This window comes from Saccopteryx leptura, chromosome 4, assembly GCF_036850995.1.
Source record: "Saccopteryx leptura isolate mSacLep1 chromosome 4, mSacLep1_pri_phased_curated, whole genome shotgun sequence".
Taxonomy (NCBI): Eukaryota; Metazoa; Chordata; class Mammalia; order Chiroptera; family Emballonuridae; genus Saccopteryx; species Saccopteryx leptura.
The window spans coordinates 187021177-187040474 of NC_089506.1; the positions used below are offsets into that span (position 1 = coordinate 187021177).

A 19298-nucleotide genomic window follows, 5' to 3' on the forward strand; every position below is an offset into this window, starting at 1 on the left:
AAACGCCAGGTGCTCTGTCATCAGGTAAGCCTTGATCTCATGCTGACTACACTGCCAGACAAACCCTCTGGTCACCTGGGCCATGGCCCAGCTACACCTCAACCAGGCTGTGAACTCCGCAAGGGCAGGTCTACACCCCGCACTCTCTTCCTCTGTGGCCTCCACTTCCCCACTCTCACCCCAGCTTCCTCCTGAGCCATGTCTGTGAAGGTCACAGCACCCTCAGTGCTGGCCAGCCCTAAGCCATGCCAGAGCCTGTGAGATGGGCTCAGGTTGTGTCCTCTTGCCCCCCAGGACCTGCAAGTCCAGATGGACGAGGACGCCAGGCAGCACGAGGAGCTGCGGGAGCAGTACAACCTGCAGGAGAGGCGCCTGAGCCTGCTGCAGACAGAGCTGGAGGAGGTACGCTCAGCCCTGGAGGGCAGCGAGCGCTCCCGCAAGCTGCTGGAGCAGGAGGTGGTGGAGATCACGGAGCGACACAACGAGGTCAATGTCCAGGTAGGATGGCGGCTCCCTGGGGAGTGCATTGTGGATCACACTCAAGGTTGGCGCCTAGACTTTGTGGGCTCCCCTCAAAACTCAGAGGCAGCTAGTGTCCTCACAAGTCAAGTCTTCAGAACTCACCTGCAGAGCTTTTATTTTTTGTTATGTCATAAAGTATACCATCTTAGCCATTTTTCAGTGCATAGCACAGTGTGTTAACTACATGCACACTGTTGTAGAGAGGGTTTTTTTTTATTTTGTTTTGAGACAGACAGAGAGTCAGAGAGAGGGATAGATAGGGACAGACAGACAGGAACAGAGAGAGATGAGAAGCATCAATCATCAGTTTTTCGTTGTGACACCTTAGTTGTTCATTGATTGCTTTCTCATATGTGCCTTGACCACGGGCCTTCAGCAGACCAAGTAACCCCTTGCTCGAGCCAGCGACTTTAGGCTCAAGCTGGTGAGCTTTGCTCAAACCAGATGAGCCCACGCTCAAGCTGACGAGCTCGGGGTCTTGAACCTGAGTCCTCCGCATCCCAGTCCGATGCTTTATTTACTGCGCCACTGCCTGGTCAGGCTGCGGAGAGCTTTTAAAGGATGGCTTTCAGAGTCTCCCCTGGAGATTCTGATCCAGTGGGTCTATGATGGGACCTCAGAAACCTAAACTTTTAGAAACTCCTCAGAAGGTTCTGATTATTGAGCCAATTTTAAGGACCCCAACTGTAGCTGAGGCTAGAGCTTTAGAACTGGAAGGGATCTAGAATTATTCCAAAGCCTGACATTCATTTCACAATTGAAAAAACATGGCCCAGAGAGTTGAGTGGTTTATCCATGGTCAACACTGGGAAGCCCTATCTGCTACTAATGATAATGCCAGCACTGCTTACCGCTCACAATGCAGTCCTGTATCGGCATCATCCCATGTGAATTCACCCAACGGAAAAATGTGTGAGACATAGAGGGAGTATCCCATTTAGAGACAAGAAGACCGAAGCCTAGACATAAGGCATTTATCCACATAAAGTAGAAGTACCCAATCTTGAACCTGGGTTTTCCCAGCTCTAAGTTCAGGATTGTTCAAGAGCTGCCATGTTCCCTAGGCCTAAATAATATTATTCCTGGGCTCCTCATGATGCAAGTTCTGCTCTAAAACCCAGAGAAGACTACAAATCCTCTGGTCACCTGGGCAGAAGGGTCCCAGAGCCATTTTCTGTTAGGAGGTCTGGCAAGCGTCTGTCTGGGAGAGGGTCATTTTCTCTCCTGCAAACAAAAGGGCTGTGCAGACTCCTGTCTCACAGATTCCTTCATATCCTCCTCCAGAATCAAAGCCTCCTGGTGGTCAAGCGCAAGCTGGAGTCAGATGTCCAGCGCATCTCCAACGAGCACGAGGAGCTCATCAGTGAGTTCCGCTCAGCCGACGAGAGGGCGAAGAAAGCCATGACCGACGTAAGTGCGTGCTGCCTGCTGCTAGTGCTGGGGGCTGGGCACCCCTGGCCAGGTCGCCTGCTGAGGTCGCAGCTACCCCAGGCAGGGAAGGCCACTGCCGCCCCTTTGAGTCACTATGGGGTCCTAGCACACTGCCAGCGGGGATGTGGTTCCCTCCTGTGAGGAGACTGGAGTCCAGAGGAATACTTACAAGCTTCATATGATCATGTGAGAGGTTAGAGCATGAAACCTGGGGACACAGAGCAAAGCAGCCATCAATGTAGCTCATTTGGGCAGGCTTTTTGGCAAAGAAGAACACCAAGCCAGCCTTACAGGGAGAGTTAGTGACAGGGAGGATGGGTGCTGTGCCCAGGGGGTCCGGGGTGGATACTGGCAAGGTGTGCTGCCAAGTGTTGTTTACTCCAGTATCCTTTTGGGGGCTCGTGCAGACCTTGAGTGCTAGACACTATGCACCCCACTTTAGGACTAAGAAAATACAGGTTTTCTTGTCAGGCCCCTCACTTGATTGCAATGCCAGGAGCTCGCAAACATTATTGGTCTGATTTGGTGGTATGTCCCAAGAGCATTGACCCATACACCTCACACAGTAGGCCCTCCGTGAACATTTGTGGAATGAATGTAGGAACGCGTGGCTAACACAACTTGCCAAAGGTCACACAGGGTATATAGACCGTCATCTTCCTACTCCAGATCTGTGTTTTTCCCACCCTCCACGCTGTGACCCCAGTAAAGATTTTGGCTGGAGAGCAGCAGGCTGGTGGAGTCCACAGGACCGGAAGGCCTGGTTGTGAGTGCATGAGCCTGCCTCCTCCCCTTGCACTTGGAAGGATGCAGGAGCACAAAGCCCCCTTCCACCAAACCCCAGCAGTGTGTCAGCGAGGTCCCTCAAGTGGACCACTTGGAACGCTGAGCCTGGATGCAGACCAGCTCCAGCTCGTGCCCTCCTCATCTCCCACAGGCCGCCCGCATGGCGGAAGAGCTCCGGCAGGAGCAGGACCACTGCATGCACCTGGAGAAGATCAAGAAGAACTACGAGACCACCATCAAAGACCTGCAGGCCAAGATGGAGGAGGCTGAGCAGCTGGCTCTGAAAGGAGGGAAACGCACAATCATGAAGCTGGAAACCAGGGTGAGGGCAACACTGGGCTGAGCCAGAAAGGGGAGATATGGCCAGGCTGAGGAGGGAGGAGGTCTCTTCCCAAAAACCATGCCCAGCCTTTGATGAGGCATTGGGTTATCCCAGAGCTAGGAAAGAAAAGGAAATTGAGTCAACAGCTCTAATTTACTTATACAAAGGTCTCCTTCTCTTCTCCCTGTCATCTCTCCCCAGAATGTCCTGACCCTCCAAGCAGAGCAGTTTCCAGTATTCTTCCTTTATTTGTTCTCAGACTCAGTTTCCAATATTATTCCTCTCTTATTACTCATTTAAAACAAGCCTTAGTCTTTACCTTATGGCATGTTACCTTATGGAAGGCTCCAGGAGGTTTGGTCACCTTGTCTGACCCCTGCCTCCCCCATTTCCCAGAGGAAGAAACTTCAGGCTCAGGGAGAATGACCATCTGACAACTACAGCAGGGCCTGACCCTCCTGTCCAGGGCTTACCTGCTCACCTCTGGGTAGGAAGTGGACACTGTAGCCACAACACTTGCATCCAAAGTCACTGAGCTCTGAAGTTCGAAATCGTACATTCCCTTAGCCGTGTTCCTCTCTCTCTTCCTTCCTCAGATCAAGGAGCTAGAGACAGAACTGGATGGCGAGCAGAAACAGCATGTGGAGACCGTCAAGACGCTGCGGAAGAACGAGCGTCGCCTCAAAGAGCTGGTCTTCCAGACAGAGGAGGACCACAAGACCAACCAGCGCATGCAGGAGCTGGTGGAGAAGCTGCAGAACAAGCTGAAGGTCTACAAGCGGCAGATTGAAGAGGCGGTAGGTGCTTCCCGCGTGTCCATAATTCTCCCTCCTTTCCCAGCCCAGGTGTCAAGCCTTGATTAGAATTAACCACGGAAAAGAAATAAAGTATTGGCCAAAAGATGACTCTCATGAGTCTCATGTCCATGGTGCTTCATCCTCGCTATCATGTGGGGAGTGGACTGGACACTACGCACTGGCAATAAGAACATGTAAAAAGCAAACTTACCCCTTAATAACACCTGTGTTAACTGAAATACCCACCACAGGGTGTGCTCCAAGACTGAGGAAGGTATTAGCTTTGTCCTGCTTCCATTGCCACTGTGGCCAGGATAACCTCTCCCTCCTGGTCATACTGTTAAACACAAGGACCCACCCTTATTTGATCCTCCTGACACAAGGCAGGAATGCTGTTATTTTTTAGTCCATTTCACAAATGAATAAATAGCCCTGTGGGGTATTTATGTCACATTATTCAATGTTAAAGTCAAAGTCAAATGGTTAGCAAATGGTGGCTTCAAGTCTCAATCCTATACCACATGTCCACCTACCACCATCACCCAAGACATAGATACTTGGCTCTGCTGTCATTTGCTGCCAGTTCTGGGCCACCGTGTTGAATCCATCAGCCAGCCACCCACCCAAAGCCCTCCCTCAAAGGCCGAATAGAGGCCAGGCATAGAGTAAATATGGTCTAAACTGAACAACTGTGACTCTCCTGGGAAGATAGAGGAATAGGAAATGAGCAACAGGGGAAAGGAAAGCGCTAACTCCACAACTTCCAAGTGAGGCCCAATAACAACTGCCTAACACCACAAATTTTAGAAGCAGCAACAGAGCACATTTTATTTAGAAATATGGACATCAGAGCCAATATTGTCTATGGCGAGCTGGAGGATGACCCCAACGCAGGACTGCTATGTTTTGTAACAAGCTCATAGAACAATTATACTCTTGGATGACAGTGCAGAATGGATAACAAAGCACATTTAACCAGAACAAGCCAGAATCACACCCAATTTTCTACTGTGTCTTTGTCACAGGAGGAGCAGGCCAACCAGACCTTGGCTCGCTACAGGAAGACGGTGCATGAGCTAGACGACGCTGAGGAGCGGGCCGGCATGGCAGAGACTGCTCTGAACAAGCTGCGCACCAGACACCGTGTGGCTGGCAAAGGCATCACCTCTGTGGAGATCATCCAGGTGTCCAAGACAGGCTCCTCCAAAACCCTTTCTGAGGAGTGACGTTCTCTGTGTCTCAGCCCACAGCCGGTAGGTGTGGATTCCACTCTCGGTGGCCATGTTACAAGTTCACCTTTCCTGCTCCTCCTTCGCTCCTTCAGACTTCTACACTGCCCAGCTTCTAGTGTCCCACGCTCAGATCTCACACAATGGGAACCCCAGTTTCCCCTGTCCCTTCAGCTGTAGCACTCCCGCTCTAGGATCAAAAGGCTCTCAGGTGCCGTATCACAGTTGTATCACAGGTGCTGATAGTCATGATACGTCCCCCTCCGAGTGGAAGCTCAATGAAAGCAGGCTCCATGTCCCACGCCACTTGACACTAGGCCTGGCACATAGGTTATGAATACTAGCTTGTTCTCATTGGACAGCCATAGGGACATTTGCAAGCTATAGGCAATGTGTATTCATCTTTCACATCCCCCACAATATCATTATTCTAGACAATTTCATCGATAGTGGTTGAATTTAGATTTCTAACATTAACAGGATCATTTCTTTTTATTTTTATTTTTTTTTAAGAGAGGGAGAGGCAGACAGACAGGAAGAGAGAGAGATGAAAAGCATCAGCTCATAGTTGTGGCACTTGAGTTGTTCATTGATTGCTCTCTCACATAGGTGGGATTTTAAGGGGACAATTTAAAACAGTGCTTTTTTATTCTCCTTTATTCAGAACCAATTAAAAGACTACAGGAAACAATTAAAAGTTTTATTATGCTATGGTTCTAGATTGAGAATCTAATTGGTGTCCATTATGAGCACTCTTATTATACTTTACCCCAGAATTAAAGGTACTTGCAGAAGTGAACAACCACAGCTTTTCTCCTTGGGGAACAGTCCCTAGTCCAAGGGGTGGAATAACCAGACCTCATCAACCCTGCATGTAGATCCAAAAGTAGAGACCAGATGGGCTTCATCCCTGCCTTCCTGGTTCCTTCTTCCAAATGTAAGATAAACCATCCCTCTTCCCAGGAGAAAGGGAAAAGTGAGGAGAGAGGCAAAGAACATCATTCTAGACAAGCAATGGTTCCAAAAATGTGGTCCTTTGGACAAGCAGCTATATCAGTATCACCTGGGAAGTTGTTAAAAATGCAAATTCTTGGGCTTCACTCAGACCTACTGAATTAGAAGCTGTGGAGGTGGGCCCAGTGTCTGCGGTTTAACCAACCCTCCAGGTGATTCAGATGTATGATCAACGTTGAGAACCAAATGCTATAGCAGAAATTGCCCTTTAGAGAAACACGGAGCCAGGGAACAGAGGTTTTTCCTACTTTCACAAGAGACAGGCACATGGTTTCATACTGAGAGGTAGGTATAAATATCTCTTTCGGGTGAGGAGAAGAAGCTCAGAGAAGTTCAGTGACTTGCCCATTGTCATCCAAGCCCTGAGATATGGAAAGGCAAGCTGTCTTAATTTCTGTAAAAATTGAAAAAGCTGCCCTCTGTTTAAGATTAATCAGAACAACTCAAGCTTAAGGACTTGGCTTTGGTTGGGAGAGGCAGGGGGCTAGAGGTTCAATGCCCATGGGCTGGTGGTCAACCTCCATGGATTCTGGGACTTTTTTTCTGGCCTTGTGTTCAAACATCTGGGTGAATCAGCCTTTAGTGAGAGTAAGATTCTCCTCTCACTTATAGCTAGCTGTCTTTCAGGACTGGGTCAATTTCAGTTTTTAGCCAAAAACAGTAATCCCATTAACATTTGAATTCAAGCTGAGTCTGTTCTTCCCATTTGCTCGAGAAGGAAATAAAAAAATAGGACACAGAATTTTTCTTTTAATTCTCTAATTCTTATGTAATAGCTCAGGAAATAAAGTTAGATCAGAAGCTTGCCTCTGGCCAAATCCTATGATTAATGTGTAACCTTCTTTAAGGGCAAAAACCTGAAGAGGTCTTTTGTTAATCTCTCTTTGGCAAGGGTTACTTATGAAGCTTCCTAAACCATCCACATTCAGGAGGAATTTCAGCTACTCCCCACTACTAAGTCTTAGCATCCAAAATTAGACACCTTGTGAAGCATATGCCCTTCTTTGGCTTGGTCACTGTTTATTCCTGGAGTCTGCTAACCCTGGTCCAGTTGCTCTTTATACCACTGTGCCAACAGCATTCAGAAGTTATAAGGCTGGGGCCCCTGGGGTCTGTTCTCCATGTCTCAATCCATCCTCATTCTCTTATCCCATTTCTTCTCATCGGTCATAGGGCCAGATATGCCATCTCTAGCCATGAGATGTCTTAAGCAAACTAGTACGTGGATCAGCACTGAGTCAAGACCCCACAGAGTTTAGTTGTCCACAGTGGCATTATATTCAGTCCCACAAATACCTGTCAAGCTCTGAATATGGGCTAGGCCTGTACTATGGGATACAGAGATGAATAAGAAAAACCATCCTGCCAGACCTGTGGTGGTGCAGTGGATAAGGCATCAACCTGGAACGCTGAGGTCCCCAGTCTGAAACCTGGGCTTGCCTGGTCAAGGCACATATTTGAAAAGTAAATGCTGTGAGTTGATGCTTCCTGCTCCTTCCCTCCTTTCTCTCTCTCTCTCTCTCTCTTTCTCAAATCAATACATAAAATCTTTAATTTTATTTAGAAAATTAAATTTAACAGGGTGACACTGATAAATAAGAGTACATAGGTTTTAGGTAAACATTTCTATAGCATTGAACTGTTAATTATGTTGTATACCCATCACCCAAAGTCAAATCCTTTTCCATCACCTTATTTGTCCCTCTTTACACCCTTCCTCCCACCCCCTCTCCCTGGTAACCACTTTTATCTATGTTCATGAGTCTCAGTTTTATACCCCACCTATGTGTGAAATCATACAGTTCTTAGCTTTTTCTGATTTACTTATTTCACTCAGTATAATGTTCTCAAGGTCCATCCATGTTGTCAAAATGTTACTATGTCACCATTTCTTATGGCTGAGTAGTATTCCAATATATATATGTACCACATCTTCTTTATCCAATCCTCTATCGAGGGACACTTTGGTTGTTTCCATGTCTTGGCCACTGTGAATAATGTTGCGATGAACATGAGGGTGCATGTGGCTTTATGAAAGCAATGCTTTCAAATTTGGGGGACAGATACCCAGTAGAGGGATTGCTGGGTAATAAAGGTGATTCTATTCTTAATTTTTTGAGGAACCACCATACTTTCTCCCATAATGGTTGTACCAATTTGCATTTCCACCAGCAGTGAATGATGGTTTCTTTTTCTTCACAGCCTCTCCAACACTTGTTATTACCTGTCTTGTTGATAATAGCCAATCTAACAGGTGTGAGGTGGTATCTCATTGTAGTTTTGATTTGCATTTCTCAAATAGCTAGTGAAGATGAGCATCTTTTTATATATCTGCTGGCCGTTTGTATGTCCTCTTGGGAGAAGTGTTTGTTCAAGTCCTCTCCCCATTTTTTTATTGGATTGTTTGCTTGTTTGTTGTTGAGTTTTGTGAGTTCTTTGTATATTTTGGATATTAACCCCTTATTGGAGCTGTTGTTTGCAAATATCACCTCCCATTTAGTTGGCTATTTGTTTTGTTGTCAGTTTCTTTTGCTGTGCAGAAGCTTTTTAGCTTAATATCGTCCCATCCATTTATTTTTTACTTTACTTCCTTTGCCTTTGGAGTCAAATTCAGAAATTGTTCTCTACAGCAAAGATCCATGAGTTTAGTACCTATGTTTTCTTCTATGTAATTTATTGTTTCAGATCTTATATTTAGGTCTTTGATCCATTTTGAATTAATTTTTGTGCAGGGGGACAAACTGTAATCAAGTTTCATTCTTTTGCATGTGGCTTTCCAATTTTTCCAGCACCATTTATTGAAAAGGCTTTTTTTTCTCCATTGTGTACTTTTGGCTCCTTTATTGAAGATGATTTATCCATATATGTGTGTTTTTATTTCTGGGCTCTCGATTCTGTTCCATTGATCTGTATGTCTGTTTTTCTGCTAATACTATGTTGTTTTGATTATCGTGGGTCTATAGTATAATTTGAAGTCAGGTAGTGTGATATCTCCAGCTTCATTCTTTTTCCTCAGGATTGCTTTGGCTATTTGGGGTATTTTATGGTCCCACATAAAATCTTAAAAAAATAAAAAAGAAAGACCATTGACCTCATGAAGCTCAGAATCCAGTGGAGAGATAGACCCACACATCAATTATCATAAGATTGTGAGCAAATGTCCTGTGATGTGGTATTTGCATCTCATGGGAGGGGATCACTGGGGAGGAGCAACTGGTTTAACCTGGGGTGGCTCTATAGAGCAGCCCACAGTGGATGTGACCTGTTCAAAAATCTACAGCAGTGCCACTCAGTGTGTGGTACCTGTTTGTTATCTTCTGAGACAACAGAAGAGCAGAAATTGAGTGTAAGTTTTTAAAAATTTTTATAGGAATTGAGACTGCATGACATCTAAGGACATGATCAGTGAATTTTATAAAAATATTAGTCTCTGATATTAAAATAAATAAAAATTAAAAAACATTTAATGGAAATTTAAAAGAATAAATAAAACTGATCTCATACTAGGTATAGAAGGAAAAAAGGGAATTCTAAACAGAAGATCCAACACATGCAAAAGTCTAGGGGTGGGCCTGACCTGTGGTGGTGCAGTGGATAAAGCGTTGACCTGGAACTCTGAGTTCGCTGGTTCAAAACCCCGTGCTAGCCTGGTCAAGGCACATAAGGGAGTTGATGCTTCCTGCTCCTCCCCTCTTCTCTTTCTCTATCTTTCTCTTCTCTCTCTCTAAAAATGAATAAATAAAATCTAAAATAATAAAAGAAAGTGTAGGGGTGGGATTGACACAAGGGTACATTATGACTGAAGAAGAGGGGCTCATGATGAGGCAAGAGTGATGGAGAAGGCAGGAGATGAAGCTAGCAGGATAAGCATGGGGGAGATTGTGAAAGGCCTACTTAGGTGCAAGTATTCCGTAAACTCCATAAGGAAATCTTGCCAATTTTTAAAATCCATTTTTTGTGGGATATAATGAGCAGTAAGTTTTCTTTCTTGGAAAGACATATCACAACAGTAAAACAAGCTTCTTGGCCCTTCATGAGACAACACAGGCAAGCTCATTGTAAGCACTGTGTCTGAGGGGACCACACTCTGATCCTCTGAATGGCCTGTGTAGAGTTCAGGCCTGCTTGAGCATGCCAAGCCCAAGGAAGGTTTCTTTAAACCAGGGGTCGGGAATCTATGGCTCACAAGCCAGATGTGGCTCTTTTGATGGCTGCATCTGGCTCGCAGACAAATCTTTAATAAAAAAATAATAATAACGTTAAAAATATAAAACATTCTCATGTATTACAATCCATTCATCTCCTATCGCCATGTTCATGGTTGCGGGTGGCTAGAGCCAATCACAGCTGTCCTCCGAGACAACACCAAATTTTTATTGGATAATACATAACGTACACGGTTCGTTGTATGGCTCTCACAGAATTACATTTTAAAATATGTGGCGTTCATGGCTCTCTCAGCCATAAAGGTTCCCGACCCCTGCTTTATTTTTTTTTTCTGTATTTTTCTGAAGCTAGAAACGGGGAGAGACAGTCAGACAGACTCCCGCATGCGCCCAACCGGGATCCACCCGGCACGCCCACCAGGGGCGAGCTCTGCCCACCAGGGGGTGATGCTCTGCCCCTCCGGGGCATCGCTCTGTTGCGACCAGAGCCACTCTAGTGCCTGGGGCAGAGGCCGAGGAGCCATCCCCAGCGCCTGGGCCATCTTTGCTCCAGTGGAGCCTTGGCTGCGGGAGGGGAAGAGAGAGACAGAGAGGAAGGAGAGGGGGAGGGGTGGAGAAGCAGATGGGCACTTCTCCTGTGTGCCCTGGCCAGGAATCGAACCCGGGACTTCTGCACGCCAGGCCGACGCTCTACCACTGAGCCAACCGGCCAGGGCCTCCAACCCCTGCTTTAAACCATCACAAACTTATACAGAATGAGCCAGGTATGAGCCCGTGGTGTCCACTACGAGGAAGGAAGCCTGAGTAGAAGCAGCCCAGACATTTTTTAGCAAGAAGTGGCTAAGATGTCGGAACTCCCAGCTCTGGCCAACAAGGATTTTCTCACCCTCTCTCTCTCTCTCTCTCTCATCTTCTAGGGTGATACAGATCTCAACTGCAGACCATTAAAAGGAAAAATATATAAAAATGGAAAACTGGGGCTTCCGGAGAATGTTTACTATGCAAAGGAAAGTGCAAGCCAGAGACAGGTGCTAAAGAATAAGGATAGCTGTGGGGGGAAATGGGTTTGGAAATGCAAACACCCGGCCATTAGAGAAATTAAAATTAGCATGGCTTGTCTGAGACTGTGTCAAGTTGTATGAGCACTTGGAAAACAGTGGCAGTGGGTCTGATTCAGTTGAGGTCCTACATGTTCATGTCAAGGACGGAATATGTAAAGTCTGTGTGACCTGGCTGTTCTCTAGAAATAATTGCTCACATGGACAGCTTTGACGCCTTGTCCCAGTGCAGCTTAAATAAAATAAGTATGACAAAGAGTGACTTTTGAAGTGTTGTTTTTTTTTCTAATTGCCTTTACAAATCTAAAGGCAATTTTTACAATGTTTCAGAGTGCTGTTGTGTCCCTACAGTCTAATTCACAGGCTTGTTTCTACTGAAACCATGAAGAAACCATGCAGTCTTAGTGAGGTTCTTTGCAAATTTTGAAAGGGTATTTTCAGAGATATGAAGATTATCTAGGTTTCGGAAAGCTTAGGAAGTTCTGGAATCCACTGAAGGATGTTAAGATCCAGCCAGGCTAATGAGCCATGAGGCCCCTGAGTGATCCACCTCGGCATCTTCCAGAATATTCAGACAAGGGCGGGTCAGCTCCACGAGGGCAGGTCATTTTGTGTTTTACTCACTGCTATATCCTCAGAAACTAGAGAGTGCCAGGTCTGAAGTGCCAGGCCGCACAGTAAATGTGTGTGGAGTGAATGAATGAAGGCAATGAGTTGCCTCCCAAAGTAGTCCTTCCAGACATTGCCAGAAAGTTCTTCCTTAAATCAAGTTGAGATCTGGCCCCTGGTGCTGTCCCTTGCTAACCCTGGTTTTGATAACCACAACCCTGCAGAACAACCTTAATGAAAAACCGTTCTCATGGTCCCTCCAGGTTTTCTCTTCTACCGGCTGAATAGTCCCGAATCCTTCCACCATCCCACGCATGGCAGGGTTTCTACTATCACCTCCTAACCCTACTCAGCCCTGTGCCTCTCCTCACTTTCCTGGTCTTCAGAGTGCCGGGGAAGAGGGAGCAACACTATGAGGGCTCCTTGCCAGTTCACAGCCCTCAGAATGCACCTTTCCTCAGTTCTCTGGAAATGGTGTCTTCCCTTTGACTATTAGCACTCCAGCCTCTCTCCAATCCATTGGCAGACAAAAATCATAGTTTGGCCCTGGCCGGTTGGCTCAGCGGTAGAGCGTTGGCCCGGCGTGCAGGAGTCCCGGGTTCGATTCCCGACCAGGGCACACAGGAGAGGCGCCCATCTGCTTCTCCACCCCTCCCCTCTCCTTCCTCTCTGTCTCTCTCTTCCCCTCCCACAGCGAGGCTCCATTGGAGCAAGGATGGCCCAGGTGCTGGGGATGGCTCTGTGGCCTCTGCCTCAGGCACTAGATGGCTCTGGACACAACAGAGCGATGCCCCAGAGGGGCAGAGCATCGCCCCCTGGTGGGCATGCCGGGTGAATCCCGGTCGGGCGCAGGCGGGAGTCTGTCTGACTGCCTCCCCGTTTCCAACTTCAGAAAAATGAAAAAAAAAATCATAGTTTGGCTATATGATATTGTAAGGCCAGTGGCTGCGACCACCATCACAGCTGCCTTGCCCGTGCAGGGTCCCATTTAATTCAGGCAGATTGTAATGAAACAACAGAGCCAAGAACTGGTGGGCCATCCTTTATTCCTGCTTGCAACTGGTGGGTGAGAAAATACACACAGCAGGAATACACTTCCCTTTTCATTCAGGGCTCCCAAAGCCTCTGACTTTCTCCATTCTTTTCCTAGAATCAAAGGCCTCACTCAGTCCCCTCTGTACGCCTCCATCTTTGGCAGCCTCCTCCCCTCCAACCACATGCCCTCTCTCCTCTCTGCAACAATGTGGTGGTCTCTCTCCCCCAAAATGGCCTCCTAGCTCCTCCTTTTAAAACTTTCAGGCATGAAAGTCCCTCCTCCAGCACACATTAGCATAACCAAGCCCCTTCCCAAGCATGAAGGCAATCAGCCACCCCACATGGGCAGCACCACTTCTAATAAAAGTGAGCAAAACCAAACAACACAAATTCCACAAACTTATTTGCCCAACAGACATGGCCATTGTAATCAAAACAGCCTGGTAATGGCATAAGACTAGGTATATAGATCAATGGAACAGAACAGAGAGCTCAGAAATAAACCCATGCCTTTATGGTCAATTAATATTTGACAAAGGAGACAAGAGCAAACTATGGAATAAAAATAGTCTTTTCAATAAATGGTGTTAGGGCCTGGCCAATGGTGGCCCAGTGGATAGAGTGTCGACCTGGGATGCTGAGGTCCCAGGTTCAAAACCCCAAGGTCACCAGCTTGAGCACAGGCTCATCTGGTTTGAGCACAGGGTTGCTGGCTTGAGCATGGGATCATCAACACGAACCCATGGCCACTGGCTTGTGCAAAGGGTTACTGGCTCAGCTGAATCCCCTGGTCAAGGCGCATATAAGAAGCAATCAATAAACAAGTAAAGTGATGCAACTATGAGTTGATGCTTCTCATCTTCCTCCCTTCCTGTCCTTGTCTCTCTCTCTCTCTCTCTCTCTCACTAAAAAATATATATAATAATAAAAATAAATGGTGTTTTGAAAATTGGACAGATACATGCAAAAAAAAAAAAAAAACACAAACTAGACCACCAACTTACACCATACACAAGAATAGACCCAAATTAGACAAAAGACTTAAATGTAAGTCATGAAATCATAAAAATCCTAGAAGAAAAACATAGACAGTAAAATTTCAGACATCTCTCATAGCAATATTTTGCTGATATACCCCCTCAGGCAAGCAAAACAAAAGGAAAAAATAGACAAATGGTACTACATCAGACTAAAAAGTTTTGCACAGTAAAAGAAACCACTAACAAAATCAGAAGACAACCCACTGAATGGGTCAACATATTCACCAATACATCTGATAAGAGGTTAATATCCAAAATTTATAAAGAATTCATGTAACTGAATACCAGGAGAAAGACAATTCAATTTAAAAATGGTCAAAGGACCTGAATAGAAACTACTCCAAAGAGGACATACATACAGATGGCCAAAACAAATGCTCAATGTCACTAATCACCAGAGATGCAAATTAAAACCACAATGAGATAGCACCTCACACCTTGCAGAATGCCTTTTATTAATAAATCAGCATCAAGTGCTGGCAAGGACGTGAAGAAAAGGAAACTTTTGTGCACTGTTGGGAATGCAAACTGGTGCAACCACTGTGGAAAACAGTATGAAGTTTTCTCAAAAAATTAAAAATGAAACTGCCTTTTGACCCAGTGATTCCACTACTGGAAATATATCCTAAGAATCCCAAAACACTAATTTTAAAGCATATATGCACACCTATGTTCATTGTAGCATTATTTATAATAGCCAGGATCTAGAAACAGCCCAAGTGCCCATTTGCAGATGATTAGATAAAAAAAAGCTGTGGTACGTCTACACAATGGAATACTACATGGCTATAAAACAAACAACAACAGCCTGACCAGGCGGTGGTGCAGTGGATAGAGCGTCGGACTGGGATGCAGAAGACCCGGGTTCGAGACCCCAAGGTCGCCAGCTTGAGTGCGGGCTCATCTGGTTTGAGGAAAAGCCTACCAGCTTGAACCCAAGGTTGTTGGCTCCAGCAAGGGGTTACCCGGTCTGCTGAAGGCCTGCGGTCAAGGCACATATGAGAGGGCAATCAATGAATAACTAAGGTGTTGCAACGCGCAATGAAAAACTAATGATTGATGCTTCTCATCTCTCTGTTCCTGTCTGTCTGTCCCTGTCTATCCCTCTCTCTGACTCACTCTCTGTCTCTGTAAAAAATAAATAAATAAATAAAAATTAAAAAAAAAAAAAAAAAAGCCCAAGGAAATCTTACCTTTTACAACATCATGGGTGAACCTGGAGATTATTATGCTAAGTGAAATAAGCCAGTCAGAGAAAGACAAATACTATATGATCTCACTTACATGTGGAATCTAATGAACAAAATAAACTGGCAAACAAAATAGAAACAAAGGCATGGATATATGGAACAGACTGACAGCTATCAGAGGGGAGGGGATTGGGGTTATTGGATGAAAGAAGGTGAAGGGATTAGTCAAAAAACATATAGACATAACACATAGACACAGTCAAAAGTGTAGTGATTACCAGAGGGAAAGGGGGATGGGGGGAGGTGGAGGTGTGCAGAGGTGGGAAAAATGGAGACAGAAAGAGACACTGCTGGGGCAGAAGGCACACGATGCAGTGGGTAGATGGTGGTTTGTTGAGTTGTGTACTTGAAACCTGTATGGTTTTGTGAACCAATGTCATCCCAATAAATTCAATCTTTTTTCTTTTCTTTTTTTTTTTAAACTGAGAGGAGGGGAGATAGTGAGACAGACTCCCACATGTGCCCTGACCAGGAACCACCTGGCAACCCTGTCTTGGGCTGATGCTTGAATCAATGATACTTTTAGCACCTGAGGCTGATGTGGTCAGACCTGTGGAGCTATCATCAGCACCCTGGACCAACGCTCAAAACCATTGAGCCACTGGCTGTGGGAGGGGAAGTGGGAGAGAAGGGAGAGAAAAGCAGATGGTTGCTTCTCTTGTGTGCTCTGGCTGGGAATTGAACCCAGGATACCCATCCGCCCAGCAGATGCTCTATACACTGACCCAGTCGGCCAGAGCCCAGTATATTCAATTTCTAAAATATCATTGTTTGGGCTGATAGAGGAAAGAATAGTGAATCCCTCTCCATCTTTACAAGGGCCCATATGACCCTTGTAATTGTTCTAAACTTGCTGCTCTCTAGGCAGTTCCAGAGGAGGGAACCTCGTTTGGTTCTTCTGTGAAAATGGATCAAGTGTGGGGACACTGCCCTCTGGTGGTAGGATCTCCAATGCTGGCTATGTGCTTTCCTGGAAGACACCAATTCACAGAATCTTAGAATTATATCAGAATTTTAGGGTTCAAAAGGACATTCAGAGGGTGTCTAGTCCAACTCTCAGGCAGTTGGGGATTGATTCTCCTCCATGACATCTCAGAAAAAAACAAAACAAAACAGTGATCCAATTTGTACCTGAGTCCTTCCAGCAAAAAAAGGCAGCCTACTGCAGTTGTGACTGGCAACCCTGGTTCAGAAGTCCCACCTAACATTAACCTAGGATTTATCCCCTCTAGTTTGCTGTTATTTTTGCCTAGTATTCACCTCTGTAATTACAGAAACTAAGTCTAATTCTTATACTTTAAAGTCAGACAGGTATGGGTTTGACTTTCCCAACAGTATATGACTTTGGGCATTTTAACCTATCTTACCTCCTGTTTTCTCAGCTACTAAATGAGCCATAATAACAGCATCTGCCTCACAGGAATGTGAAATTTAGACAAGATAACTTGGCATAGAGTCTGTTGTGCATGACACTTGGGACTTTTGCCAAGTTTCTTCTAGCATTCCACAGGACATCAACATTTGACCTCTCAAAAGAGGCTTGGCGAGGCTGACAGCAGCAGGCCTCTTGCTGGGAAAGTGCAAGGGGCATTCCACGAGGCTTTAAGACCCCTTCATTGTTTCCTGGAGGATAGTCCACCTGGTAGTCCCCATACTCACAGAATTCCTGAGCCGCTCCTCACTTAGGGGCGGGGGCAGCAGGAAGAAGATGTAAACAACTCCGTGGGCTTGCCTCAGACTGTTCAGCTAATGGCAGAGCTACAAATTCTTTGTAGCGTGAGATGAGGTTTCTGACCCAGTATTTATAAGAAAATGGACCTCGCTTGGTCACAGATGCTGTTTTTGCCTAAGGACATGTAATTTCAGAAGAGCTTGAAGGCCTAAAATGATATAACCAATAGCCTTTCAAAATAATATCGTTAGTTGGTATCCATAATAATTGTAATCAGGGCACTGGCACCATCTTCTACAGAATAAATGGAGCAAAGACCACTTAAATGGTTTTGCTAACTGTTTGGGGCTAGCTTTCAAAGCTGCTAAATTTTGTGTTACTGATTGTACTAACTATATTTTCTTATTTTCTATATTCTTGATGCTCCAGCATCTGGGTTCTCCCTAACTGAGGAAACACGGTCTCTCCCAGAGCTAGCCAATTCTTAGAGATAGTAAACAGCTTTTATACACAGACTAACCCAACCCAGAGCTCATACTCTGAACCACCTCCTCTATCTAGCTCGTAAACTCAAGGAGGCAATATTCCCCTGCCTTACTCACACAAAGCCAGGTACCAGATAACGTGAGACAACCCCTATGTCACAGAGCCCACTAAAATTATTCAAACTGGCCAAATCCTAAACCTGCTTACCGGCCTCGCCCATTCCTTCCCCAGAAACCACAGTAAAGGTTCATGCCCATGCTGTCCCCTCACTCCTCCTGCCTCCTGACAAACTGTGCTTTCCCATGTGACCCTGAGTGGCATGCCATGCTGTGCCTCCTGCTTCTAGGGATGTGTCTGTGAGTATAAAAGCTTCTTCCTTCATGACAATCATTTCCATGTCTGTGTGTATTACGATACCGGATTAAAACAAATCACAGTTACATTAAAAAACACCCATTATCGCCTGACCAGGTGGTGGCGCAGTGGATAGAGCGTCGGACTGGGATGCGGAAGGACCCAGGTTCGAGACCCTGAGTTCGCCAGCTTGAGCACAGGCTCATCTGGCTTGAGCAAAGAGCTCACCAGCTTGGACCCAAGGTCGCTGGCTCCAGCAGGGGGTTACTCAGTCTGCTGAAGGCCCACGGTCAAGGCACATGTGAGAAAGCAATCAATGAACAACTAAGAAGTCGCAACGCGCAATGAGAAACTGATGATTGATGCTTCTCATCTCTCTCCGTTCCTGTCTGTCTGTCTCTGTCTATCTCTGCCTCTGTAAAAAAAAAAAAAAAAAAAAAAAACACACCCATTGTCTTCCACCTTCTTTCATATGTGAACCAAGGTCCTTGTGGAAAACCCAGCAGGTTCTGGGTCTTTCCCATGGAGCATATCTTTAAGTGTTTCCAGAATCAGAAAATCATCACAAAGACCCTGACCCTTCCCCCCACAAGATACCAGGAATTGGAGCTGGAGATCTGTTGTGAGAAGGCCCTCCTTGAGTTACGGTAGAATCACAAGACTGGAGGGGAACCTGACGGCTATTCTAAGGAACTAGTCTTCCCTCTACTTCCTGAAATCGGGCTCAGGCTAATGAAAAATGTATCCTGTGGCTTTGTAGTAGTGATTCCATAAAACTTTTCTCTACATATATTTTAAAAACCAATTTTTAAATATAGGCACAAAATAGTAACCAGACATGTAGACCAAGGGGAAAACTGTATTATGAGAGTTATGTTTAGGGATTAGAAAGGCTTCTGTGGGGGTAAGTACAGAATACTACAGGAGAGGCACTTGGCCTTGTCTTGGAAGATAAAAGAAAGTGTTCTGGAAGAAATCACGTCTTGCTGAAGCCTAACAATGAAACAAAGTTAGACATAAAGTCGAGGAGAGCATGCCAGAATGCAAAGCTTCCCTACTCCTGTAAGGAAGACCAGCTGAGAGCATGCTTAGTGGCAATTAGCAGCACGTGAGCCAACAGTAGTGCAAGCTATAGAGACATTTAATGATTTTACACACCCCCTGCAGTCACAGTTTCAAAATTAGTGCAATGTGAAGGACCAGATCTCCACTTTTCCACACTGCTTTGCCCTTGGGTCTGTCAAGACAGTTTCCATACCTCTAACCATCATATCATCCCACAACCATGTTCAAGACAGGAAAAACATAAAGACTTTCTCACCATCCTTTTTATTCATGGAGCATATTTTTTCCCACAACCTCACTGGATGTCTCTCCTTGAGTCCTGTAAAACCAGCAGGCAAGGCCAGGGCCACTATCACAGCCGCCCAGCCCATGCAGGTTCGCACTGGATTCGGACAGTCGGTAAAGAAACCATGGAGCCAAAAACTGGTGGGCCATAGCCTTTAATCCTACCTTGCACCCGGC

General features: G+C 45.7%; 2 protein-coding genes across 2 annotated transcripts in view; one reads left to right on the forward strand and one right to left on the reverse strand.

Moving 5' to 3' along the window:
• The window catches only part of LOC136403426 (myosin-16), a 60625-nt gene extending 49049 nt beyond the window's left edge, over positions 1 to 11576 (forward strand). The window contains exons 38-43 of the mRNA XM_066382145.1: positions 295 to 498; positions 1807 to 1932; positions 2891 to 3061; positions 3658 to 3858; positions 4884 to 5111; positions 11185 to 11576. Of these exons, the coding sequence (XP_066238242.1) occupies positions 295 to 498; positions 1807 to 1932; positions 2891 to 3061; positions 3658 to 3858; positions 4884 to 5084 (903 nt within the window). The 3' untranslated portion in view covers positions 5085 to 5111; positions 11185 to 11576. The remainder of the gene's footprint in view (positions 1 to 294; positions 499 to 1806; positions 1933 to 2890; positions 3062 to 3657; positions 3859 to 4883; positions 5112 to 11184) is intronic.
• The window catches only part of ZNF394 (zinc finger protein 394), a 481244-nt gene that overhangs the window by 257702 nt on the left and 204244 nt on the right, over positions 1 to 19298 (reverse strand). The gene's annotated exons all lie outside the window — the stretch shown is intronic.